The sequence below is a fragment of the Mycteria americana genome, chromosome 1, assembly GCF_035582795.1.
Source record: "Mycteria americana isolate JAX WOST 10 ecotype Jacksonville Zoo and Gardens chromosome 1, USCA_MyAme_1.0, whole genome shotgun sequence".
NCBI classification, from domain to species: Eukaryota; Metazoa; Chordata; class Aves; order Ciconiiformes; family Ciconiidae; genus Mycteria; species Mycteria americana.
The window spans coordinates 119395687-119423545 of record NC_134365.1 but is presented as its reverse complement, the minus strand read 5'-3'; the positions used below and the strand labels follow the sequence as shown (position 1 = coordinate 119423545).

At 40.7% G+C, this 27859-nt stretch overlaps 2 protein-coding genes across 3 annotated transcripts; both read right to left on the bottom strand.

The window, feature by feature from the left end:
• Positions 1 to 263: 263 nt before the first annotated feature.
• Positions 264 to 14398, bottom strand: IL10RB (interleukin 10 receptor subunit beta). Of its 2 annotated transcripts, XM_075517605.1 has the most exons (8): positions 13916 to 14398; positions 13793 to 13829; positions 10828 to 10951; positions 9335 to 9504; positions 6980 to 7146; positions 4701 to 4851; positions 3022 to 3179; positions 264 to 764 (listed from the first exon to the last, which is right to left on the bottom strand). In XM_075517605.1, exons 1-8 carry the CDS (start codon positions 14042 to 14044, stop codon positions 552 to 554), a joined length of 1149 nt encoding a protein of 382 aa, XP_075373720.1. In that variant the 5' UTR covers positions 14045 to 14398; the 3' UTR covers positions 264 to 551. The 2 variants fall into 2 exon arrangements, with proteins under 2 accessions (XP_075373720.1, XP_075373730.1); XM_075517615.1 differs by lacking the exons at positions 13793 to 13829; positions 13916 to 14398 and adding an exon at positions 13336 to 13488.
• A 339-nt stretch (positions 14399 to 14737) lies between these two features.
• IFNAR2 (interferon alpha and beta receptor subunit 2) lies at positions 14738 to 24742 on the bottom strand. Its single transcript, XM_075494836.1, has 6 exons — positions 24648 to 24742; positions 24293 to 24456; positions 21795 to 21967; positions 20124 to 20286; positions 19569 to 19687; positions 14738 to 16158 (listed from the first exon to the last, which is right to left on the bottom strand). Exons 1-6 carry the CDS (start codon positions 24740 to 24742, stop codon positions 15463 to 15465), a joined length of 1410 nt encoding a protein of 469 aa, XP_075350951.1. The 3' UTR covers positions 14738 to 15462.
• Between the last annotated feature and the right edge of the window lie 3117 nt (positions 24743 to 27859).

Genomic DNA, 27859 nt, shown 5'->3' with positions numbered 1-27859 from the left:
AAAACACACTGAATATTTGTGTTTGGTTTATTCATACCAAGTTCATACCATCCTAATAACTTTACAACTTTGCATCAGATAAAAAAATAATCAATAGATTACGCCACTAGGGATATCCTTAAGAAATACACACTCGTTAAAAAAAAAAAAAAGTCAGATCAGGTCTTTCTTTACAAAATATGATTTTCTTTTACAAACCTTATACAATATGCCATTTTGATTAGCTTTTGCAATAAATAGTTCATCAAAGTTAAATTAACTAGTATTTTTATATATATATATCATATTTACTTTTTAAATTAATGTCATAATACAGTCCTAGGTATTGCTACAATTTAACAGTGAGCCACTACAAACAGTGGCAAAAATTATGTGTCATTTAATTCCTTATTTATAGTCAAGTTTCTTGTAATTTAAAAAAATAATAATTCTGTCAAAAGTCTGTGTACACATCTTCATATATGAATTTTTACTGTCTTAACAATGCAGCAATAAGAAGATAAACTCAACGGCCCATTTGCTTTTCTTTTGGTCAGAGTGAAGGAGTGCATTTAGGCCTTTTCTGAAGCTGGTACTATTCTTGAATCAGAATTTTCTTGTTCAGAGTCCTGAAGGTGCTCTGTTGTCTTGTTGGCCTCATCCCCTGTCTCATCGCTTTGATTTTTGGATTCTTCTGAAATGACACTTAGCTTGTCATAAAAAAGATGCTCTTCTTGTGGGAGTGGAGAAAAAAACTGTGAACCACTGGGAGGCTTGCTCAAAAACTGTGAAAGAAAGAGGAAATGAGAATTAGGCTGCACCAGCCATACCATCCTGTTTGCTTAGAAATATGTTTTATATTGTTTCCCACACATCAACTGGCTTTCTCAATCCTTAGAAGTCCCAGAGTGGCAACAATGTAATAACCTCGCTTTAACATCCTGTGCAAGGCTTGGAAACAAGTCGGAAGTGCCTTTATTTGCAAGAAGATACCCCAGGGATTAGTGACTTCTTTGGAATATAAACTTTCTTAAAAAAATAAAATACCTAGGTTTTGTTCGGAAACAAAAACTAAACAGTGACTTGACTGTAGGTGAAGGAGTTTGCAGAGAGATTTGTCAAACAGCTCCAGAAGATGTGAATTGTTCCTGCCATCTCGGAGAGCTGTCTGCTCAGACATCAAATAGTGATGCTTTAAATGTCAACATAAACCATAACCATTTAGTCAAGTAAAGGAGAGGGAGGGAGATTTGCGGGGCTATGCAATTCAGTGAGAAAGATGACTTAATTTTAGTACCGAAATATCACAACTTCCTCCCACTCCCTGTTCTGTTGATAAGATGGAACCGGCCTCAAGAATCAACATGGACTTTGCAGGATGTCATGACTGTATTTTGAATGTCAACACAAGAACAGCACACCCACTCAACACAGTAATAACATGTCAACCACTCATTTTGGCAGCTGAAGTGGCAGTTCATTTTATTGGTAGTGGCTGGAGGAGTACAACTGCGTTTTGTTCTTGTGACCTGCCCCCTGTCTATTACTTTAGCGCAATTTACGTAAGAAACAAGCTGCTCTGTCAGGAGTCCAGTTCACTGTAATTACAAAGATAAATACTAATATTATTACTATTAGACCTTTTTCTAGCAAACCGTGATTTGAAATGTTCTGTCAGTTAACCTGCAATCTCAAATGCTCATGTAGTGAAACCACTGCCTTTGATAAATGTCATTTTAGGTAAGCATGACTGACCTTTGATTACTGTGATTAACCGCTATAACCCACTAGCACAAAATGAAAATTCTCCCTTTCTTGCGAGAAACCTGTGAGCAAAATGAAGTTTGACCATATCCTGTATTGATCAGAGCAATGCTACCTTCCCAACAGCTGAGCTCCAGGTTCAGCAAACTACTGTGTGCCGAGCAATGTGCTCAGCTTAAAGCACAAGGCGATTGCTAAGTCGGCTGCAAAGCCTTAGTCTGCTGAACTCTAACCGAGTCAAAATGAAAGACCCAGAGAAACTGCAGGAAACTCAGAAGAGTATAGGTTGCTAACTTTAGTGTACGTAACACTGTATAGCCTTGTTTCTTGGAGGAGATTCTGATACAGCCTTTTTAAGTTGCTATATGGGTAACAGGGTCAGTGGTATTCCCCAACAGTAATGGCTAACATGCATTGCTCTCATTCCATCTTGAATTTTCAGATTTCACTACATTCTTTGCTTAAGTTAAAACTCATTATTATATTTGCAAGAGAATGTTGTTTCAGGAGAACAAATGTGCGTCTAAAATGAGACAGTGGAGAAGATAGCTCAGTTGTTCACTATCTCAAAAGAGGAACTGCAGGTTAACACCTGTTATTCTCTCACTTTAAAACGAAAGAAAACATCCTGTTCCTAAGCCATATAAAGCTTCCTATTACAAATTAGGCAGTTGCTTTAGGATTAAAAGTCTATGCCAAGTTTTTAAGTTGTTCAGCTTTTAAATATTTGGGACCATTCTATGCACAATAATACAGAATGACAGTATTTTAGAGTTTATTATACATCAGTATACTTCAAAAGGAATTCTAATTTCACTTACATCTAATTTCTTACTTACGTCCATGCAGTGCCACAGAACATGATGAAAAAACTGAGGTAACATTCATACAAAATTTATGACCTTATAATGCCAGAGTTTATATATTAAATGAACTAACTTCCGCTCCCTTTATCACACTGAAAAGTACCTTCCTTTGTCAGCCTTTTCCAAAGTTCACAACTTCATCATTTACGCTTATTTGAATGGCTTTTTATGTTTGGCAGAAGGGCAAGTTTTACCATACACAACAACTATCTAACAACAGATAACCAGCATTGCTCCTTGTAGTCTAAAACCCCCTCAGAATAGTCTGTGCTTTACAGATGGCTAACAAACGGGTGCAAATGAAAGAAGGCAAAATAAAAGAAGCTCTAAAGGTTTTGGCACAGAGAGCCTTTCAAAGGCAGGCGGTTCTGCTGAAAAGGCTGACTTTAATTGTGTTAGGTAGAAAACAAACCTCTTTCAAGTGTTGTGGGAAAATATATGAAGGGCAGAAAACATGTTTGGCGAGTCGATATAGATACAAAAAGGAAAAGAAACAAACAGGAACAGATATTACAACAACTAATGTTGAGCCTATAAGAACAGTCACAATTATCCACACAGGAGTTACACCTGCAAGAGACAAGAAAAAAAAAATTTAAACTGTGATTATTAATTTCTGAACAGATTCTTTTCAACTTATCACTTTCTCTATGGAATTTAAAAAACCCCCAACAAACGATTACAAAATTGTAACTGCAAACGTAAGTCTTTGTTTCCAGATGCAAAATACCTCTTAGCTCTTAAATTTTTAGTCTGAATAGGCTGAGGAAGTTCTCAATACAGTAAGCTTACAAGCCATCATATTTAGACATATACAGTTACACATACTGGTGATTCTACATGCAATACTAGGCAAATGATTAAAGGAAAAAAGACCAACAGAACCATCCAGAAGGTGATACCATGTAAAAAGCTATTGTGCACTCTTTGGTGTTTCAGGAGTGTAGGAATTGACACATAGCACTACCAGAGTATAGGCTTCCACTCTTCTCTTAATGAAATCTGTAGAAATGGCAGCAAAGTAAAGACAGCAGGGGACAAAAGTCCATAAAAGCCTGAACTACTGAGTCTTTAAAAAAAATTATGTTGTGCACAGGAATTTCACAACAGGCAATGGGAATGAAGATGTATCCATACATCCCTGTATAAATGTTTTAAACCAACCTACGCTTGCTAAGCACTGTTCTAGCCATGAACTAACAAGCAACACCACCACCAAAACCCACCTGCAATTCAACTGCAGTGCATGCAGATAATATACATGTGGGAAAAATATATGAGGAAAAACATGTGAGAAACAGGTTAGCCCAGTAGCTTCCCCAGGCTTCCCCCAGATGGCTTCCTCATCAACTTGTGTGTCTGATTTTCCACAAGTTATCCGAGGGGGTAAGTTACTTGAAATACACATTATGCCCGTGCAAAAGACAGTATACAGGACTCTATCCTTTCTTTTAACTAGGGACATAAAGCTCCCTGTTAAGACAACAGGGTCAGACCATGTGGTGCTTATTGCTGGACTCCACAGACAGCAGCTAAGGTGGCACGGCTGGAAAGGAAAGCGCTTTTAGTACTTAACTGCCTTCAAAATGAAAAGGAAAGCATCGAGACAAAATAATTGTTTATATTATTGATTAATAATTGCTGTGTGTCACAGAGAAAGAGCATCATGGCCTAGCCTCACGACAAGCAATATTGCCACAGATGAAGCAGACTGTAACAGAGGGTCCAATTCCTTTCTCAGCTACAGATATAAGGCTTTCATAGGATGATGAATACAGCTAATGGTAAAAGAAATTCAGGCACACAGTGTGATCAGTGAAGAGCCTATGCTCTGTTTAACTCTGATTTTCAGGCCTCTGCAGCAAAGTAAAGCATCATGCCATCGGTGCTATATTGCTTGTAGTTTTCACTTTGTTTCCAACTCCTCCGCTCCAAAGGTGCACACACATATTAACCACCAAACAATACTAAAGTAACAAACACATCCCTCTTTGGAAGGTTTACACGTTACACCAATTTTCATTTTGAATGGCTCTGCACATTTCCTAGTTCCCTACAGCGCATGTCCCATTGTGATGTACCAGGTATTACCGTTGTGGGTTGTCTGCTTGCAAAGCTCTCCGCTCAGTTGCCCTGTTTTGTTCCACTCAGGGATAACTGCTTGCGCTTGAATACAATATATTGTCCACGGCTCCAACTTGGATAATATTTCAGAGTTATGTTTAGTATCTATGCGAGTTACCTAATAACAGAGAAGAATACAAAAAACTTGAAAAGCACGTCCAGTGAATGGACTAGCCAAGTAATTAAAATTACATTTAGTAGGACAAATCCTAGCAGTTATAGCTGCAATGTGAATAAGGCTTTTAAAGGCAGAATGAAATGCCCTGCCTATGTCACATAACTGATAACTCTACATTGATTTCACCTGTGGTTAGAGAGTGAGACTACTCATGCCACTGGCTTTCTGGCTGCTTCTAGCAGCATTAATGAAGTTTCAAGCTAAAGAGGCCTACAGAGACACGATAAATGAGATCTGCTTGCAGAGAGAAACAATTGCCTAACCAAATGAGATCAACTAAGAGTGCTATCACAGACAAACATAATTTAATTTGAGATGGAGCAAGTAGGATGGATGATCTAGACAAAAGTAAGTAAAAGAGAAAGAAAAAGGCTTGTGGAAGCTGTTAGGTGACTGACAGCAGATGCAACTTGCTGTTTTAGAGGCATGATTGGTTACGTCCCTGTAACTATACAGTTCCTGCAGAGTATAGGAATCCCTACAACATGCCCCATTATGTAGTAACAGATTCTTTCTCAGGGGTGAGAAGACTCTATAGCTAGTTTTCAACATTTAGAGCAAGCATCCACTTCATAAAACAACCTATGAAGTTACATAGTCTATGCCTTTTGCTTCTTTGATCCCTATGCAAATTTATAGAATCACAGAATCGTTTAGGTTGGAAAAGACCTTTAAGATCATCAAGTCCAACCATTAACCTAGCACTGCCAAGTCCACCACTAAACCATGTCCCTAAGTGCAGTTAAATACCTCCAGGGATGGTCACTCAGCCACTTCCCTGGGCAGCCTGTTCCAATGCTTGATAACCCTCTCGGTGAAGAAATTTTTCCTCACATCCAATCTAAACCTCCCCTGGCGCAACTTGAGGCCATTTCCTCTCGTCCTATCACTTGTGACTTGGAAGAAGAGACCGACCCCCACCTCGCTACAACCTCCTTTCAGGGAGTTGTAGAGAGCGATAAGGTCTCCCCTCAGCCTCCTTTTCTCCAGGCTAAACAACCCCAGTTCCCTCAGCCGCTCCTCACAAGACTTGTGCTCCAGACCCTTCACCAGCTTCCTTGCCCTTCTCTGGACACGCTCCAGCACCTCAATGTCTCTCTTGTAGTGAGGGGCCCAAAACTGAACACAGTATTCGAGGTGCAGCTTCACCAGTGCCGAGTACAGGGGCATGATCACTTCCCTACTCCTGCTGGCCACACTATTTCTGATAGAAATACCTTAATTTCTTGTAGTTTGGGAATTGAAAACCAGTCTGTTTTTTGGGAAATGATGATCCCTCATTTTCTGGAATTGAACGCCAAAGAATTTTGCAGGGTAACAAATACAAATCAGAATTATATGTAGTGGAGTCCTATTATATGAAAATTGTACTGATGTACAAAGCACTAATTATACTGTGACTGATACCTTCCGGTAAAGGGCTTCCTTTTTTCCTGTAATAGAACTCATGACCCTATAATTAATATATTAATTATGGTCTTTCTCTGTGCATTTTGTATGGAGAAGCCTTTTGAGCTGAGTAACAGATCTGTCTGTGGAAGAGGCTGTCCATGAGAGGAAGACAGCGAATTACAACTGACAGAAACTGAAGAGGTGAAGGTGACCACAGCTAATATAAAGTCCCAGCCACGGTGGTATTCAAAGTCCAGAGTCCCACGAAGGGCACAAATACTTGAGTGACATGAGATTTGAATCTGTCAGCTTATCACCGTGATCACAGATACTGCTTATGTTACAGCTTCTAAGTTTCCCCTTGCTTGTGTGGGTGAAATACAGAGATTTGGTTGCGCAGACTGCATCACAAATCATCACTAAACTGAGGGAATAAACTCTCATAACGCAGCAGTTATTTCTAATTATGGAAAGAGCAAATTATATCCATGCTGCTGTTTTTACACATCTGTCTGCCATTTGCTCTGAATACCAGTTGTAGTGACTAGACTTTATTACACTGTAATTAGTAGAGATACATTTTTACTTCAGTACTGTCAGCTTTCAGAACTTCATCAGTATGGTATTTTACCAAGTCAAAGTCACGGAGTCACAAGATGCAGGAAGCAGAAGTTACCTCTGTACTGCTGCCTTTCTTCCAGTACAGTATTCTGTAATTCCATGAGCCATAATACTGCTTTAGAGACCACTTGTCATGTTCACGTTCAGCAAAAGGGCCTAAGAAATCCACATGCAGGGACCCAGACTCAGACTTCACTTTTGTATCAGGTGGCCCAATGACTGCTATATATTAGAATGGTGGAAGAGAAGAAAGAAGGGAATTCAGTTTCTCATTGTTTTCAATTTGACAGTTTTACACAACCTATGACAATTCGCGCTTTAAATAATTTTATCTATTAGAAGAAAGTAATTTCCTTTCATGGGTCAGGCGTAAATAAATCCTTTCCTTATAGTACTGGTCTTGAAAGCGATTTATTTTTGCAGTTAAATAACAGATATTTTTGCAGACTGCATTTCCCATACACGAAATTAACTCTGTTCTGTTTTGCCAGCTGTGGTGACTCCTGGGAGAGGACTATTTCTATAGGTTATTACTCACTTCTCTTTCTGGGCCAAGCTGTTGCAACATCTGTCTTTTCCAAGGAGACCCTCTAGTGAAGTGTTTTAATGTTTCTTTCATTGTGATCGCTTTGAAAAACTGAAACATTTGAATTATTTCTGCATGTCTTAAAGACTGAGCTCCTTGGACCGAATATTATATTCTTGTATTTTGAAAATGGTTTGTCCTTATTACATTTTTGTGCCACTATCTAAATTAACTCATGAGTAGCTTACTTATCAACTACGTTGTGTCTGCAACGAGCTCTCCATTAAAGTCTCCTGTTCCAACAAACAACTCTACCTTGGCTGCCTCAGCTAAAGTTCTGCCTGGCTACAGCCACACTATCAAGTGTCTAAGAAAGGAAGAGGTCAATATACTAACAATTTTGCATTCCTCTAGAAATAGCTGTTTCTTTAATTAAAAATAAATTAAAAAATCTACTTGCTGGACCATGCTTTCAAGTAATGCTCATGAATATGTTGCACTTGCAAAAAATAATGTGAGGAGGGTCTTGGTTACTCTGGTTTTCCTAGGCTATTCCTACAATACAGCGTGGAATTTCTTACAAAAGCACTAGCAGAAATGATAGCACAGAAAGGAATATCAGATATTTTTATCATGATGCCCTGCTCAGATCAGCTATGACAACATTGAAAGTCCTCATGTCCTCCTCAGAGATTTGGCCAGTTGGCCAGTACTCCCAGGTCTTTCTTTCCAGGTAGTTTTATGTCCAGATTTTCTCAGCTCAGTAATAAGCTGCCTTTCCAAAGCCTGCTCTGAAGGCCACATGCTCTTTCAAACACATGTCAAACTACAACTCTGTTAATGATTTACACATTTGCTCTCTGCTCTGAAAATCCATCCATACTGTTTGTATTACACTTTCTTTTGGCTGTAATTTATACTTGCAATGTTGTGGGGGTTTTTTTATCCCTGTGCTATGTTTCAGTGCTTCTGTTCTAGGCAGATTAAATTATATCAACATTATGCTTTTGGAGACAGATAACCAATAAAAGCATTTGGAAAAACAAGGCTGTAAACTGTAAAATTACACTCTGAACTCCAAGGAACAGAATGATGAAATTCAAGCAAATGAAGGCAGAGCAAGAAAGAAAAGGATTTTCAAAAGTTTTTCTCAAAGATGAGGTGTAGCAGAAGCTTCCTGCATGGTTTTGTATTAACAGCTATGAGGAGAAAAAAGCCTTGGGTAACATTAACTACATAATCTAAAATAATTTCATTTTTACTTATGAGTGGCATAAGAATGCTCATTGGTAAAAACCACTCCCTCATTCCCAAGCCCAGGTGACAGCAACATGATTAACCTCTCTGTTGTGCACCCTGATGCAAGGCAATGTCTAAATCATCTCTCACAAAAGACTGTAAAGCATCATGAAGAGAATGGCAATATTGTGCAATGAAGATTTCTTGACTAAAAATTAATCTTTTGTTGTGATTTTTTTTAACTAAAAAAATAAAAAGAAAGCTTTTTGCCTGACATAGCAACGAAGAAGAAAGTAACTGAACTTATTTAGATATACAGGAAGTCTGAATCCTTGAAGAAAAGCTCTCCCTGGCTGAACAATATAAACAAAGCCTTATTTTAAAGGAAAAAAAAATTTTTTTAAAACTTCCTCAAAAGTTGTTTCAAGTACCAATACTAACATCTACTATAATAGTGAACCTACTATGCTTTCCGACAGCAACTTCTGCCTTCAAAAAATGAAAGTGTTACAACTAAGATTTTATAGTTCAATGTAATTAAATTTAAAAATGATCTGCATGCTATAGCTTTTCTTACAGAGCCAAATTGTAAAGGTGCATTAATAGCAGACAGTATTTTTTGTGGAAGATTAGAAAAAGGCTTACTGTCATCCATTGGCTTAAATCTGACGGTCACCCAGCCTGAATGGTTATTTTCTGACTCCGCTCTAACCCGTAAAATGTAGTCTCCATACACAGACAGAGAAGAGACATCACACTCCGTGAGTGTCAAGTTTGTGCTCACATTTTCATATCTGTCTCCAGCGAAATTGATGCTGTATGGAAGAGAAACAAAATGTGTATGATGGGTAAATTATAACTAACTAAACGTCTTTCCTCTCAATTAACTGGAAAAGTGGCACATCTCTTTGTTAATACAACCGATTATGACTCATGAACAAGAAAAATTAAATCCAGTGTATAAAAACCATCATTCCTAGCATGTATACACACATTAAGCATTTTATATGCATCTACAAATCCGTGATCAAGTTAGAGATTAAAATTATGATTCAGTAAATAGATGCCCTTTTCTCGACAGTGGTTACAAAACTTGATTCAACAGACAGTACTTATCAGACAAGTCTGCAAATATTAAGACAATATAGCTATGCCCAGCTTCGCTGCCTAACTCGGACTTTGTTCAGAACTGTCTTTTAAGGTATGCATGTAAGGAAAAGCCAGAGAAAACAGAGCCTGAGAACTGACTGGGAACTGTGTAATAAATGATATTCTTTCTGTTTTGCATCAAAAGCCCACCTAGGAACGTAGTAATCAACAGATAATTGCTACCAGAACCCAGAAAAATCTTCTTTTGACTTAAGATGGCCTGTACCCTCAGTTTGGGGATTTCTCCTCAGCAGGCACCTGCCTGTGGGTGCCATCCTCTCCGCTTTACATCCTACCCGGTCTTGGCCAAAGAATTCAACCTTCCGCAGGAAGGCGAGACCTCTGGCCCATCACGTGGTTTCCTTGTCAAGCACGGAGGCAGGCAGGGAGCTCACCGCTGGGCTGGGGAAATGGCCGCCTTCCTCAGTACAGCCACACAGGACACTGTTCCCAACAGGAAGGACCAACTCAGAAGGACACAATGGCAAAACCAAATCAAAGCTAAATCAACCCACCAAAACCGACAAAAGGAGACCTCAGAAAACGTGTCCTAAATTTAAGGCACTGAAGGGATGAGCCACCAGCCTCCAGTTCATCGGGCATTTCCACAAAGAGGGCAGGCAAGCTGGCTGCATTGGTGGCAGAGCACAAAATGCTGCTGGAGTGAAAGCTCAGGTAAGGTCCTAACACTCAGCAGGACTGTGTCTCTTGAATCGCAGGTAAGAGCAACACGATAGAGAAAAAAAACACACACAGCTAAGAACAGCCAACGTTAAAATGTGTTTCTGGTTCCAAAAACAGTAGGTACCAAGCTGCCTTGGGTGTGAGATGTGCAGAAAATGCCTCTGCCCTGTTATTCAGCTCAGAAGACAAGGCTCTCACAAGCTAAAAGGGACAGCTACTGATCTTCCTATAAAAAAGGAAACAAATCACGAACACACGCAGATGTAAAACGTGAATTAAAGAAAGCACAACTCCCCCAGACTTACCTCTTGGATTGGACAGTGTAACTTATATTTCCTTTGTGAAACCTAGGTGCATCCCACTGTAAAATGCTACGAAGATTAACTGAAATAATTCTTGCATTTTGGGGTTTTGGCACTATTCCAGATACTGTGGAGCAATCAAAAACAAACAAACATTTTAGTCTATGTTCCTCCAGCAACTTCTCAGTCATCCAAAACTTAAATACAGCCTTCTTTCTCTTCCTTGCCTCACACGCTTTTTTTAAAAAGACTTTAATGCAATTAATTTAAATCCTGATGCCTATCATTCCTTCTGAGCTTATGCAACAAAAACAAATTAGCCAACATCAATGATTTCCAGTAAGTACAGTCTTTATGATATCATCATTTATTATGCGTGACTGACTTGTTACTGCCTAAGACTTAGGGCCCAGCAGGCTACGTGCATGAACTCTCACTGAGATCGTCAAAATCAAATTTTTCTAAGTAGTGTTCCAGTAGCACTGTGGAAATCAGATGGGTGTGTGGATTGATTTGTTGTTGTTTTTTTTTCCTGAAGAGGAACATGAACAGTCTTTCTACAGAGACCTGGGTATAAGACTGAAATAATTTAAAAAATAAATCTGCCTTAAGCATGCTTATATCATCACTGCATGGATTAGCATTGCCATTTAAAATGCTGTACTCGTTCTGTTATTAAGCCACCCTTTTGAAAAACAGAGATAAACAAGAAGTACCTTCGAAGGCAAGAGAGCTATTACATATACCATCCAGACAAACGTATCATTAACTGGCACTCTTCGCAAATGACGAAAACACAATCGTTTTGCTTTATTGAAACTGAATAAAGGAAACCCTGAAGTAGTATCGATGAACAATCCGTTACTATTACGATTTAATTATTTGGAAGTAATTGTTGGTATTGAAACTAGAATAGAAAATATTTTGGCCCATTGTTGCAACACAAATGACCAATGCAAATAAACCCTGTCAGACCAGATTAGTGCTTACATGTCACAGGAGTAAAACCTAATGACATACGTTCCAAGATAAATAACCTATTTTATATGTCTATAGTTGATGCATACATACATGAAATGAATGTCAGTTACCCACCTTTAGCAGACAAGAGTTTTAAATCTAAACCCTGCTTAAATAAAAACCATTGCACAGACTCAATTCCCACAATGTTACTCTCGCACCCAACAAATCAACTCAAACGCACTTTACATCATGAAAGCAGAAGTTGCTTGCTCCCCTGCACCCAGACCTCCTTGACAGATGACGTCCCTGTATGTACGTGCCCTCAGTGGTACCCACCTCGGGCACTCGCCTTCAGAGATCTCTGTCTGTGCACATGCTGTGCCCCTTTGCAGGCACCTCTGGCCTCCTGCTCCCACACCTTCTCCTACCTGCAAAATCCCAGGCATGCAGAACGCTAAGATGCAGGTCACAGACTGCAAAAAAGACTCAGCGTGAACACCACAGCTGAAAAAAAGTCTGGCTAGTACAAGGCATCTGATTTCCCCTCTCCCACACGACACGGTCCTTGCTACAAAGGACCCTCTCTAGGGCGCTGCCCGTACTTTGAGGAAGCTCCCTCCAAAGGTTTGAGCTGGGCTTGTAAATTCCCAGTAAAAGGCACGATACCTTTGAAGGCTCGTTTCCCAGACAGCGTTTTCTACTTGAAAAGCCTCCAGGTAAAGTTTTTTATTCAGCACTACGGGCTCAAAGAGGTGAGGAGATACCTCTGTGGTTTTGTAAATGACAGGTTTATACACAGCTCACATCACAGTCTTAGATACGGCCTGTTCTGGGAAACGTAGGGCCCAGGCCAGTTTGGTGGCTGCTCTCCGAGCGCTCTCGCCGTGCCTGGAGCAGCAGGAGCTCTGCCACAGAAGGCCAGTTCGTGCCGGGCTCTGCAGGCACAGCTACACCCGCGCTCCCACAGCTCACGGTTACCGTGCCTGGAAGAGCGTGGTTTCGCTCTCACAGGTGCGTTTCACCACTGGGACTTGCATGAGTGCCCAAAACCGAAAAGGAAAGTTCCAGTTTCTCAGCGCAGATACAGTCTTCGGGGAAAAAAGAACGCGTGGGCACCGGGGAGCTGGGCCCCCGGCAGCGGAGCATCCCGCCGGGGCCCCGGCAGCCCTCCGCCCCTCCAGCCAAGGCCCCCAGCGAAGGGCGGGCGGCCGCCGGCCTTTCCCCGCTCCCCTCACGGCGCGGCGGACACCTGTCCGGCGGCTCGCTCGCTGTCGGTGCCGCTCGGCTCGTCACGGCAGCGGCGCCTCCCGCGGAGCCGCCGCCGGTCGCCAGCTCCTCGCGGCCCCCGGGCTGCCGGGGCAGCGCAGCCCCGGAGAACGAAGCCGGCCGCCTCTCGCGACCCTTGCTCCCGCCACCCGCCCGAGGGCCCCGGCCCCGCCGCCGCCCCCCCCCCCCCCCCCCCCGGCGAGGCGGGGATCGGGAGGACGAGCCCACTCCGGGGCCGGCCGGGCCCCTCCGCCGCCCCCCGCCGGGCCCGGGCGGACTCACCGCAGAGCAGGAGGCAGCTGCAGAGGGCGCACCGGAGGGGGGCGGCCATGGCGGCTCCCGGCGCGGGCCTCCCTCAGCAGCGGAGGTGCCGGCGCCGCCGCGCCATGGCGCCGGGCGCTGCCCTGGCAAGCGGGGGAGAGGGGCCGCCCCAAAACCCTTCCGCCTTCCCGCCGCGGGGCGGGGCGGGCCGGGGCGGGGCGGGACGCGGCGGCCGCCCCGGGCTGGGGGCTTCACCCTCCGCCGAGGGGGCCGGGCGGCTCCGAGCGCCGGGGGGAACAGCACCCGCGCCCCGCTCGGCTCCCCCCAACTTCCAAAGCCTCCCCCGTTCGCCACGGCCGCGTTCCCCTTTCCCTAAGAGCATACCCAGCACCTGAACCTTCCCCACAGGCCCGGAACGCTGTTCATCGGTGCTGTGTTCTAAAATATATTAGTGATGCCTGGCTGCTCGGATACTCACAATCTCTAAAGAGCGTTTTCAGCAGGCAGCCTGGCAGCTGGGAAGACAGGAGATGGGAGGTCAGCATAAAGTGGATAAAGAAATAATGCATAAACAGACATCAGATGACACATAGCGTCAAACCTGATCTTGAGTGCAACTCCCGCTGCAGGCACTACGAACGTGACCCGAGGAAAGGCTTAGCTCCTGACTCCGAGATCTGGCCTGCACCAAAGATGCCAATGCCACTACTTCTACCAGAACATTCAGCATCCCTGATCAAAATTAGCATAGACCTAAGGGAGGGTGTGTGTGTGCAGTTTTATTATCCAGAGTAAAAAGGCAACAATTACTGTTGCCAACTGAAAAGAACCAGTGCTTTGTGGAGGTTTAATACATTTGGTTCTGGCCCATTTATCACCTCCTGTTATTAAACAAGGCTACAAGGCAGGTTCAGCTTTCCCTGGGATGGGCACAGCCCCACTGCCTTTGCTTACATGCGAGCGATTCCCCCGGCTTCTACCACTGTGGAGAGGTGCACACCAACGACACTGTACAAACAGCAGGGTGTTACAGGGTCACTGCGAGCAGAAGTTTCATCCACTAATTCTACGGCTGCATACATCTGCAAATAATTAACTTGTCAAGATCCAAGCTGTCAGGTACTTACACCTGCTTAGTCCTTAAAAGTAGTGCAGCAGCAGAATATATTCCGGCACCTTAGAAGTTACTCACAGCTATCCTGACCAAAAGAATGACTGCCAAACAACGGCAGCCAGAAACTGCTTGTGGGCAGAAAAGTAGCACCAAAGCAGCTCAACACAAGGTGAAAAAAAGTTGTTTTTTCAGCTGTGTGATACCTAAAAGCCTTCCCATAAGGAGTAAATTCTTAGCAGGCTAACTCACATCGCTTTTCAAAGGCATGTAGGAGCCACGGTAAAAATTCAGACAGGGATAAGAAACATTTTCTTTTTATGAAGCACAAATGTTAAAGTATAACTGTACACTGCAGTAACACTTACATGGCATAAAAAGATTTTTAAAAAGTGTGGTATTCAATAATTGCACAAAATTATATTTTAAAAGTTATTAAAAAGTGTATTTAATGCCTTGATACAAAAAGGTTATCCTTACTGTGAAAGCTGAGCATTCTTATCTCTGCCCCCATTATTTCACTTGATCATCTTTCTCTGCACAAATGTAGAAATCAGTTCACTGACTTGAATACAGCAATCCATCCAGCAAAACAGGTTTCAGAGTAATCCATCAACAGAGCTAAAGAATAATGGCAGAGTCCTTTCAAATTAAAAAAGTGGTCTGGTTGAGAGACCAGCCACTCACAACTCCCTGTACTACAAACTAACTTCTCACTTGACTTATAGAAAACCTTTGTAACACCTAAAAGGTATAATTCACTATCAAACTGCAAAATGAAGTAACTACTCTTTCTGCTGCATCCGAACAGTCATTTTTGTTTCTCTGTGGATAATCCAACCTGAACCATACCTGGAACAACCTGGAGAGATGAGAGAATTATTTGTTAAAAAATGAGTGTTGCATATTTTCAGTGTTCAGGCATACACTCACGGAATGTTAAAAAGAGAGAAAGACATGATCTGTAGGTTGAGTCCAGAAATAAAGTTGGTCAATATCAATTTGTATGTTATAAAATAATAGTGATTCTCACTTATTCATCTTCTTATGTATTCAGTTTTTTGGTCCATATCTGAATCTGATGAGTCACTTTCATCAGAAGAATGAGAGGAATTTTGCCATTCATGAGAGCCGTTATGACAGTGTGGTTTCTGCTCACTTTCTGTATCATCCAGGAGTATTGATTCAAAAGCATGAGTACATTGCCTGGGAAGAAGAACTGCATCTTCCCGGGAAGAAAGAAGAGCTGCAGAACTCTCCGCATTCTCTTCAGAGGCTCCCAACAGCACAGTTTTTAAGTTAATGGTAAAGCAAGCACTGTTCCTTTGCCTAGAAGAATAGTTACAATTTATCTCAGAGAAAGGATTAAGTAACTTGCTACTTGCATCTTTGTCTTCTTCAATGTCCATCTCAGGCTCTTCAAAATCTTCTGGGTCAGCGTCTGGATTTTCACTTGCCTGGCTGCTGCTGTCGTCATATGTACTGTTTGTAGAGTACTGCACAAATACATTTGGCCTGTCAGAGGAATAAGGCACTCTACTTATGATATCACGCCTTGTATAGTCATGATTACTTATGGCATCACTGTCACTGTCATCACTGTCATCTTCATCACTGACACCACCACTGGATTCATTTGCCTTTTTTTTAACCTCTTTGTAAATGATCTCTACAGAGGCTATTTCTTCAGATTCAAACGTCCAAGGTGAATAGGCTAACGTCCTGATGGATACCTAAAAGAGCAAAGTGAATTAAAAGAAATCAACCACATTTGCACACACGCATAGAAAAATATGAAAAAAATACCCCCAATCATGAGGTCGTCAAACAAATGATTCCTTCTGTGCCACATTTTTGGCTTTTTCTGCAGAGTTCAGGGCATCTAGGATTGTTCTCTTGTCTCCATTCCTGTAAATATGACAGCCTTCACTACAAATCAAGGCACACAGCATTGGACAACCTCAAAGAAATGACACTAGTGCCAAGCAGTGTCAGGTATGAAATATTTTAATTCTAATTTTTGAGATATCTTTCCAAGACTAAAAGCTTATTTTAGAAATACATCTTAAATCTGAGGTGTGTCTTGCAACGCTCTATTAGCTCTTGCAGTTACCACGCAAAAGAGAAGCCTTACATGGATGATCAATTTTAATGTCCTTTAGAAATGTACCATTTGAAGCAATGAACTATATAACATCCTAAGTCCCATTTTCTCAGTCTACTCTGCACTTCTGAGGATTATTGAATATTCAAAGCATTGGGGGAAAATGTTGACAACAAAAAAAAATGAACCTTAGACACTACTTGGCAAAGTCATGTTCAGCAGTCTTAAGGATATGAAGGTAATGACATAGCAAAGGACAGAAACATGAGGAAAAATGTCTTAGAAAAAGCTGATACCAATCTGCTCTGGATACATTTGTAGAAAATGGAAAATATTAATGCTGAAAAACCCCATAGAATTAAATGTAAAAGAAGTCAGAAACTATTAAAAAAAAAAAGAAAGCAAATGAAGATGGATAGAAACAAGTCCCAGGAATCTTGTTATTTTTGCTTGAAATTTAGTGGCAGTTCAGCCTCTTCTCTATTAAAATAAAAAATCAGCTGACTCGGGACTGGCTTCCTCAAGTGCTAAAACATGACATTGATCGCAAAAAAAGTCAAAGAAATATTATTTTATTCAAAATAGTGGAAAAATTTGAGTGATATATTACCATTACCTTTCTTTCTTCCTTAAGTACTCTTTCCTTAATCATGGACTTTTTTGCCAATCACTATATGTGACTACTGAGAATAGCTTTGCATTTGGAAGGTGATGCAGGTACTGTTTGCCTTGTGTATGTGCCCATCCTCCCCCCTACCCCCACCCCAAGTAAGGGTTCTTTCAGAGCTATATTGTTTCTTTTCCTTTGCTTTTTGTTTTCATCCAGCTCCAATATTCGGGTAGATTATGACAGCCTGGTCCAGGAGTTAGTTTCTAAGACACTATGCCAGCTCTAGATTCTGGCAGAGATAACTTGCATATAAATACCCTTTTTTTCCTACTAAGTTTTCCACTATCAGGCATCCTTTTCACTAATGCCTGTTTATAACAGAATACAGTAATCAACCATTACTGAGACTGGAGAAGGAAGACAGACATCAGGCTACCCAGAGAAATGATCCTGAACTTGCTAGTAGCAGTTCTGGAACTAACAACTAGGATACTTTTCTGGCAGGGACGTATCTGCACATAACTGCATCCCAATCTATGGTATGAGATACACGTGAAACTGGAAGGTCGGGGAGCTGCAAGGTACATCTGATTTCAGTAAAGAGGATTTTTCCTTTGACTGAGAAGCTACTGTTGATGTTACAAAGCAGACTCAGGAAACCTGAGAAACAACGTGCTTTAAAAACTGCTTCCTCAAAGCAGTGTCTCATCTCTACCAAGGTCTTTGATGGTCTGTCCTTTGTCTCCTTGCTGAGGTGAATTGAGAGTAAGTTCTTAGTTGTTGGAAATGATCTCACACACAACAAATATCCAGATCTTGTTCCTACAAGGCTGCTAAACTTTTACTTTTAGCAATTCTCACATGCTGTCCTTGACTCCATTTGTGGACAACAACCACGAAGCATAGCTTTAGGGAAAAAAAAAGTCTTAGAGCACTAACAGTGACTCTCTTCTTCTCCAGATGTGCCTAAGTAACTGGCTCACCTTTTGGGGTTAATGAGGCCCAAACTCCCAACTCTAGGCCATTTTTATGCATCACTACAGGAACAATATGCCCATACCCAACTGGGTCTTAAAGCTACCTTTTGTCTTTTCAGCTTGCTTTCCTATGGAAATGTGATAAAGAAGAGACCTTGAAGGCAAGTTTAAAATATTTGCTTTCAGTAGTAGGATCTCTCAAAATGCCTTTAAACTCCAGCAACCAGGGACCTGGCTAAACTATCCTCAAATCTTCAGGGAATGCTCTGGTTTTTGGTGTAATAAATGGAAAAACACTATAGGGGTAATTGGTTTTGTTCTTAGAGAGGAGTACAATGCCGCAAGGTGAAATAACGGAGGCAAAATGTGCCAGAAACTGCTTTGCTAAGGAGCAATGGATACACTTTGCTCCTGAATGTTTTCAGAGCACCCTTCTTGGTGGAGAACGGGTCTTGTCCCTATGCACTTCACCTAAGAACTAGAGTAGGTTTTTTGTTTTGGAGTTACTGCCCTTGTTCAGATAGCAGAAGAAATTTGTCTGCTGCAGGAAGGATTTACATATAAGGTAATTTTCAAAGGGCAAGGGGTTAATTCTCCTACGCTGGGTGTTCTGCTGTAGGACCTAGCCTGCTTCTGTGTACCATAAAGAGTTCATTTAAAATTACTTTGGGGGGGGGTCTCCCCTTCATAGAATCATAGAACAGCCCAGCTCAGAATGGACCTCGAAAGATCATCTGGTCCAACCTTTCATGGGAGAGGCAGCCTAGATGAGATTACCTAGCACCCTGTCCAACCGCATATAGAAAACCTCCAGTAATGGGGACTCTACCACATCCTTGGGGAGGTTGTTCCAGTGATTGTTCTCACTGTAAAAAATGTCTTTCTTCTGTCAAGATGAAACCTCTCGTGGTGCAACTTGTACCCACTGCCTGTTGTCTTGAGAGCCTCTGTCCTGTTTGTAGCCGCTCTTCAAGTACTGGAATACTGTAATGAGGTATGCCCTGAGCCTTCTCTTCTCCAGGGAGAAAAGACCTAACTCCTTCAGTCTTTCCTCACAGGGCAGGTTCTCCATCCCTTTGCTCATCTTTGTGGCCCTCCTCTGGAGTCTCTCCAGTTAGTCCGCATCTTTCTTGGGCTGTGGGGCCCAGAACTGGACACAGTACTCCAGGTGCGGCCTGACAAGCACCGAGTAGGGTGGGATGATCACATTGCTATGTCTGTTAGTAACTTGTCACAGAAGTAGCAAGAAATGGTTTTGAAAAATATTGAGTATTTGTTCTGCAGAACAGACAAGATTTAGCAGCCTATAGACTATCTTTGACATAGGTAAACTGCAAATTAAAGCACTGCATGTACTTACATAACTTCTACCTAATGCACAGGATTAGAAATTTCAGATGGTAAACTTCCTCCTCCCAACCAGGAAGGTTAAACATGAGAATTATTACATACCAAGATATATGGAAGTGATTTTTTCTGAAGAATATAACCTCCTGCATGCACACACTTCAGGGCACCAGCTAACATTAGTGAAAAACATACAGCAACTGCGATTGCAACTGTATGATAATCTGCAAGTGAAAAAACCAAAACAAACAAACATACATGAATGAAGTTTCCAATGACCACATTTCATATTTCACATTCAGAACAGCTATTTAGAATCACAGAACAATTTTGGTTAAAAGGGACCTCTGGAGGTCACCTGGTCCAAAGTCAAAACAAGACCAAATCTCAAATTAGATTCAGGAATTAAAAAAGAAATTACACCATCCTTGATAACTATTTATGCAGTTAGTGGAGACTTGTATGGCTCACAGGATTAACAATAGATTTGTAGCCCCAAAGCGGATGGGGTTTTATATTTCACTTATGTTTATTACTTGGAAGGTACTTTCTCTCTCATTATTTTTAGGATTAATTGACTTGTTAATCTTCCTACGTAAAGAGAAAACACTTGCACATAATCAAGTCAGACAATCCATTCCTGCACCACAGCACAGTTACCTTGTTGAGCTACAGAGTCTGTAGTTATACATTTCCAGGCTGATGGGATGGAACGTTTGTTTAGAGATGCAGTGACCATAACAGACACACAGTAATTTCTGTTTGGATATAATTCTTCAATGACAGTATTAAAAATTTCTTCAGTGGTTTTCTCACGTGGCCTCTGCCATGAAAGACAATGTGTTAAAGTTAGCTATTTGCCTAAAAAGAGATCCCCAGCCACTGATAAAACATTATGGCTATTTCAGAGAAACGCAGTAGCATGTGTGAAACTGCAAAAACTGACACAGTAACTCAGCGGTTTACCTAGACAACTGCTTCATCTCTAGTTCTAGCTGATGTCACGATGCCTATGTTATGCCTGTTTGTGAAATATTGTATTATCAAAGATAAATTGCCTTCTGTCTCCAACTGTTGGTCACTGTATGTCCCCTTGAAGTAGCCTCACAGATTGTACAGATTTGAAACTGCAAGTGATATTCTGATTCAGAAAGCAGGGGAAAAATATCCATGGCAGGCAAGTTGTGGTGCTTCTTCTGTGACTCATAGCAGAATGAGTTAGACAGATTAAATTCCCAACAGTCTGACCTGCTGTTCAAAACTTCCAGTACAGGCAGTCCACGCTCTAGTTAGGCAACTTATTCCAGTGCTTTGCCAGCCCAGGTATTAATGTCTCTTGATGTTTAACCTGAAGTCTGCACAACCGCCAAATTCACTTCACTGTTTTTGGTCACAGTGAATGGGTTATTTCCTCCTTTTCTGTAGTAAGTGTTTACATACTCAGAGACTCTGGCCTCTAACTGTGCTTTGCTTGCTTACACTAAGCCATCCCCTATTATTCCAGCATTTCCTTGCAGGTCGTGTCAGGATGCCCCACAGTCCTCACTGTTCCTTTTTGGATCCTGCTCAACTGGTCTGTGCCTTTTCTGAACCCCAGACTGGTGCGGGGTAGGTGGGCTTTACAAGTACTGAGTATGTAAAAATATGATCTTTTTATCTCTCAGCAACATGCCAGTCATGTTTAGCTTCTAATATTATAGAATGCTCTCATCCTTTCTGGCAAAACTGCTGCCTGTGTAGCTGTTACCACTCTACTTATTACACAGACGATTATTCTTAAGTGTTATGCCTTGCACTGGTCCTTATTGAATTATCTCCTATTATTTTAAGATTATTTCTCCATTTTGTGAGGATCATTTTCAGTTCTAATCATGCCTATCTACCTCTCTATTTCAGAATACGAAAAAAAAAAAAATTAAATAGTACCAGACCCAGAATAGGTTGTTTCAGAAACTAACTGGATACATTTTTCCAGTTTGACAGAAAACTACTGAACTGCTTTCTAAACATATTTTCCTGTCAGCTGTACATACACCTGCTAGTAGTTTCTGCTACACTGTCTTTCCCTTGTCTTCCCAGAAAATAATCACTTGAGCCAATGTCCTGTGCTTTATTTCAAGTGAGGATATAGGACAAGTAGTATTCCTCTTCCAGGCCTGCTTCTCTGCAGTAAAAGGAAGCTAAGATTATGTTGGCCATTCTCTTTGTTTTCTTCTAAGTATCTTCTGTTCACATATTTGCTTCTGTGAATCTGCCAACCATCACGGCCATTTTAATAATGTCTTTCTGTATTTCTCCCCTAAAGCACAAATAAAACAAGAAGTTCTTTACCTTATGCTCTGTATCAAGTGTTTTCAGTGTTATATCATAATCAAGCTCTTCATATATATCAATTAAAGACAGTAGCTTGTCATTTTTTCTGAGGTGAGAAGCTGGCAGCTTTATGGTGACATTTATGCAGTTTAGACAGGAACTGATATTAACTTCTGGTGGTCCCAGGCATGCTATTGAAAAAAAAGAAAGAGAAAAAAAGATGGAAAAAATATACACTATGTATTCAGTACCAATTCTATTTTGGTGATGGATATATAGCTGACTAATCAGATTCCCGAGTATGTCACTGCTGTAAATCCACAAGGCCTTGCCACTTTTAAGTTCTACAGTCAATCTTTTCCCACATGACTAGACTTTAAAAACAGAAAGCAGTGGAGGGGAGAGAAGAAGCAGAAAGGTGACAAAGGCTTTGCTTCAGCTCCACAGAGATGTGAGCTTTTTATCTATTTGAGAGGAAAGCTGAGGTTAATGTATAGGAAAAGCTGATTACTTTCTTGCTCGTCATCATCTTCTAGTCACTCTCTGGAAGGAATCTGCAGAAATTCAGTGGTGTGTAGCCCTGCACATATTCATACTGGCTGCAAGGAAGGCTATAGGTCTAAACTTGACAGCTCCAAAGACTAAAAACTCTAAAACTAAAACAGAGGACCTAGCAAAACGTAGTTACACTTCTGTGAGACTTCCATTGAGTTCAAAGTAATCTCTCAAGTTCAGGTCCTCAGAACACATAGGAGGTTGAAGAGCCATGCACACTAACTCTCTCCTCTCTCCAAAACTACACATCCATCAAGATCAGAGGAACTTCTGTAGCGAATCAAGCCCAAGATCTTCTTTCCTCCAACACAGGAAAGAAGTAGGAATGTTGGTAAATGGTGTGAGAACAAACTATCTCCATAATTCTCCATTTCTGCATAGTACATTGTGGGAGAAAAAACAATGAAAATTTAGAGTTTGCATTTCACTTTTTTCTCTTCCAGAAGCACGTACATTTTGATCAAGGTGGAGACTGGTTTGCCAACCTCTCCAAAATTCAAAAAAAGCAATATACATTTGCTAACTACTTCTGTTCCTGAAACAGGGTAGAAAGGAAAAAAAAAAAAGTTTAATACTTGGAACAAATGTGAGCTTCCATCTACTCTCAAACAGGAAAGCATGTCCTACTCAAAGGGTTGCACACTTACTCCTTTCTCATCTTTTGTTTTAAGTTACAAATAAACATTAGCTTAAATCTGGTTATAGTCAAATGTGGTTGTTCTCCTGGCTCTTTGTTATGAAGCCTTTCTGTCTTTGCTCAATCCATCTGTCAACGGGAGTGAGATTCCACCATAGGTATTTGAAGGTAGGTATCAACTACATCCAGTAGGGAAATATCTCGGAATATTGATTCTTTCCTATTCAGGCACTGTAAAACAAAACAGGACTACAGGGTTCATCTATGTCCCATGCCCTGGAAAACATGACTTCACTCAATTGCTTACGGTTTGAATTAGAGAACCACTAGCGAAACATCCAGTTTCAATTTACAAGTTGCCAGTGATGGACAATCAGCCAGAGCACCTGACAGTTTGTTCCAGTGGTCAATTCAAAATATGCCTCTTGTTCCTAGCTAAAATTTACCTAGCTTCAGCTTCCAGTCAGGGCATGTTGTTATGCTTTGTTTACAAGACTGAAGAAGCTTGCCATCATATTAACTAGTGGTCAATGCACCTTCTGATCCTTCTTGTTATTAAACTGACTGCTGAAAGACTGAAGGCCTCCACCTCAGAGGGATGTTCTCAAACTCTTCAGTTATCCTTATGACTATTCTCTCCATGCCCTCCAATTTTTCATCATTTCTGAGACTGTAAGTGGACACAGCAGTGGCTACCTCTATGCTGAATTCACAGGTAAAATGACCTATTTCTCTTCCATAGTCCTCCAACCGTTCCTCAACCTCTGTCTCTGTTACTTCAAAACTGAATACTAAGCACAACTAGGGGTGAAGCTACCTCTAGCATTAGAAAAAGTCACAGATAATAACAGTCTTCTTTCAGCAAGGAAAGGGAAAAGAGCAGGCTGATGAACAAACAAGTAAATCTCTTCCCCTACACCTAGTGCAAACATGGTATTTCTTTAACTCTTAACATTGACTACTTGAAGACATAAAAACAATGTTTTTGGGGGTTTTTTTATGTATCTTATGCACTTAAGAGATTTTTACTTTGTGCTTGTCAATGCTTGACGTGACACTATTTCCTCTATATTATATATTTTATTTCAAAAGCAGAGCCTTGTCCATTTATCAGAACTACTGTAGCCACTAATTTTAGAAAGCTGTCTAAATATTCTATGTCTTGTAACTGATATGTGATAGATTATATACAAATTCATATTCTCTTAGATAAAGGAGTAAGCTACTGACCAAGTTACTTTGCAGTGTCTTACTGTAAAGGTAGCAGAATATAATTTATACAACAGCTATGACTAAAAACTACTAAAATGTGCAGAGAACTTACTGTCAAGATATGGCACAAAATGAAGTACAGAAGAATTGAATACTTCAGTTCCTATGAAGCTCTGAACCAATGCAGAATACGGACTGGAAAACTCTTCAAAATCATCTGTCAAATTACAGGAGAGTTGTGTAATATTTGAACATTGTTTAGCAGTCTTCCAGTTCCTGTAAATAAAAACAAGTTAAAAAAGATCAAAATAATCTATCTGGATTCTCTGATACAAGAAAGCATTGGGGGGTAGGGGAAAGCATTTCTGAGTGGAAAAACAGACAAACAAACAAGAAAACCCCACCCTTAGTATTTTGAGTCTATAAACATTAAAAGTAAAATTTGCATCTTATCAAATGAGACTTGCCTGTGGTGAGTGTACAGCACACGATAGTATGTTGGCACAGTTGGATCACTTTTTGCCTGCCAGGACAAAATGTGCTGAAAATTGCAAGATTCCATTTGTAGGTTGAGAGGTGGCCCTCCCAGAAATCTTTCTAGAAAGGGAAAAAAAAAAAGCCAAAAAACAAACAACCCACCAATATGAATGGCAAACAAATGTGAGATTACAACAATTCTAATCAATAAACCCAATTAGAGCAGCCCAAAATTTGCCCCAAAATAAAGCAACCATAGAACAGAGTTTAGCACAATAGAAACAACAATGCAAAGGACTGTCCTCCTGCGTTGTATTTCTATCAAGTTCTTTCTTCAAAAAGCATGAAGTTTTAAAATGATGCTTTGGTGAGAATATGCAAGTTTTTTGAACTGTCTTAGGAAAAGCATTTGAAAGACAGTAAGAACTCTTACCAGGCAAGCTGCAACAAGCTGTACACAGAACGCTGATGTACACTGGAAAATGAAACTATGTATTAATGCATTTGTATGTCCACAATATCTGATTATTAGCTTACTATTGGCAATATTAATTTGCAACAACTAGAGACAATACTCGGTATTCCCTCAGTGGAACTGTTTCTTTCTTTCACATCATCTTCCTCCTACTTTCCTCTACCCTTCCCTCCTTCCCCAGAGTATGGGATGTCCCCTTCCAACCTCTGTCATTAATCTGAGGCTCCTAGGAGCTAGTTCTTTGACAAGTACACTGTGGTTCAGGCTTATGCTGATCCCTGCCACATGAGGTTCAAGACTCAGTGTGAATAAACATACTTAAGATGTTCTTATCAATCAAATATTGTCTTAGAGGATTCTGACTCTATTTTTGAGTCAGAATTTTCTGACTCTACCTGACTATATTTCAGGTAGCTCACTCTGTCTATTAAACGCCATTTTAAGTCATGACAAGAATCTTAAAACTGGTCTGCAAAAAGATGCTATTACTGCTTGAAGAACATTATTGTCAGCTAACTCCTATAACTCCCTATTTCAGGCTCTACTCTGTAACTCCCACTGTGTCCTGTTTCTGTAACATTTCCCTGTGGATGTTTAACTCTACAGTTTAACTCTATTCTCTGCCGGCAAAAGAAGAGGAAAAAACCACAAACAGATGCTACAACACTTCTTCTCCTGTCACAGGGCATGATTAAGGCCCCATTCAGCCTGTCATTCAGCATATTGCTTCAAGACACTCTTGAAATTATTGTTGTGACCCTTCTAATTTTTTTCTCAAGATCCTTTAGCTCCTTTCTGCTTGCCAAGTGCAACAAATACAAACTTCCTGTCCTTATTTTAAAGGCATTCTGTGGTCTGTCTTCCTACTGATGAGACACTGACTCCCATACTCAGTCAGCCAAAGAAGTTATTAGTTTAATTTTAAACATGCATGCTTTTTCTCACACTTTAGACGCCATGGAAATACGTGCAAAATAACTTCATTATTTTCCCTAGAGCCCTTCTGCATGAACTCTCTTTTGTCTTGATACCTAAACCCTCTACCCAAAAATATAACAATACCCAAAACACCGTTAGCCTGCTAACTCTGTTGAACTGTGCTGATCAATACTGCCTTAACATGTTCTTTTATTCTCCTCATCTCACTTAGAATGGTAACTTCTATAGCACGAGGAATGTCTTTTACTTCACATTTGTACAGCAACACAGTAGCACTCTGGTCCACAACTGAGGTACTCAGGTGCCACACTATGACAAATAATATAACAGAACTACTTGACATGTCAACAAGATGTGCCACAGTATGAATGACCATGAAAAGAGAAAAGAAATCTGGGACATACCTCATAAAAAATTAAAACAATCTTTATGGAAATCTACAAATAATGGATAGGACAGGAGTATCACAGAATGGTTGAGGTTGGAAAGGACCTCCAGAGGTCATCTGGTCCAACCCCCGACTATGTGAAACATAGTACCAGAATAAATATTCCTGGTAAAGTACAGGGGATTCAGAATAGTAGCGAGTTAGTGGGAACTGTCCTGTCCCAGACACACTGGGAGAATTTCCTAATGGATTAATGCAGTTATTTTATGATCCTTGTCTACTTTTGCAGAGAGTACTGCAAGAAGAAAGGAAAAACCTCCTACTTAATTAAAGAGATATCTGCACTGAATCTTTATGGCTGCAAAGAAGTCCCTTAAAAATGGCCCTTTAATTAGCAGTGGGCACACACAGAAGCACACAAAAATACTCTTGGGCACCTAAGTTTGTTGAAATCATTTGGGATGGATACTTAGCCAAGTATCTCTTATAAATCTGGATCTTCGGACATCTGTCTCACAAATATTAAACTATGCTCCCAGCATCCCTTCTGAAATTAGATGCAGAGAGATTAAGCAGCTCACTTGAGTTGCACGTGCAGCAAACTCATATTTCCACAAGACAGAAAACTCATCTCTCTCAAGCTCCATTTTGCCATTCAAACCACAGACATCCTCTCGCGTACATCTTCCTTTTGCACTTGTTCTTCTATGTTATTACTGAATAATAAACATCCTCTTAGAGAAGCGCAGTTAAAAGTAGAACAACTGGTTTCTTGCCATATAGTAACAAATCACCTATCTGGAAGAAACATCCAGTGGGTATGAATAACAAAGCAATACTTTAACAGTTATTATTCTTTACCTGAACACAAGCTCAGATTTGTAATCATTTGTGGCAGGAATTCTCCCTTCTCCCATGAGGCACACAGCCTTTAGCACATTAAGGCTATTCCCATTATAGAAACATAGTGTCAGTGCACAGACTCTAGTAACGACACACTTCCTTGGAGCAAGCCCTTCGGATTAGGAGAAGCAAACAGTCTTTTGCCATTCTCTGTTATGCCAGCCACCTCACATGTGTCAGCTGTCTTGCTGATGTATTTCCTATTGACATAAATGTTTTTCTATTCTGTCCATATTTGTGATTTTTCAGTGCCTCCCCCCTATCGAAATCAAATTCTGTTCATCTGGGGTTCAAACTGCCTCAGAACTTTGTTTCAACAAACATGTTTAGCAAAGATAGTTGGAGAGTTGCAAAATTTTGCAGGTTATACTCTTATGTAAGAGACACAGACAAGAAAAAAAAAATTTTAGACCAAAAAAAATAGGGAAATTAAGATGGGAGAAATAAAGATGGTCTGTAAACTGAATGGGGAATCTTCTTTACCATCTTATCCTTTT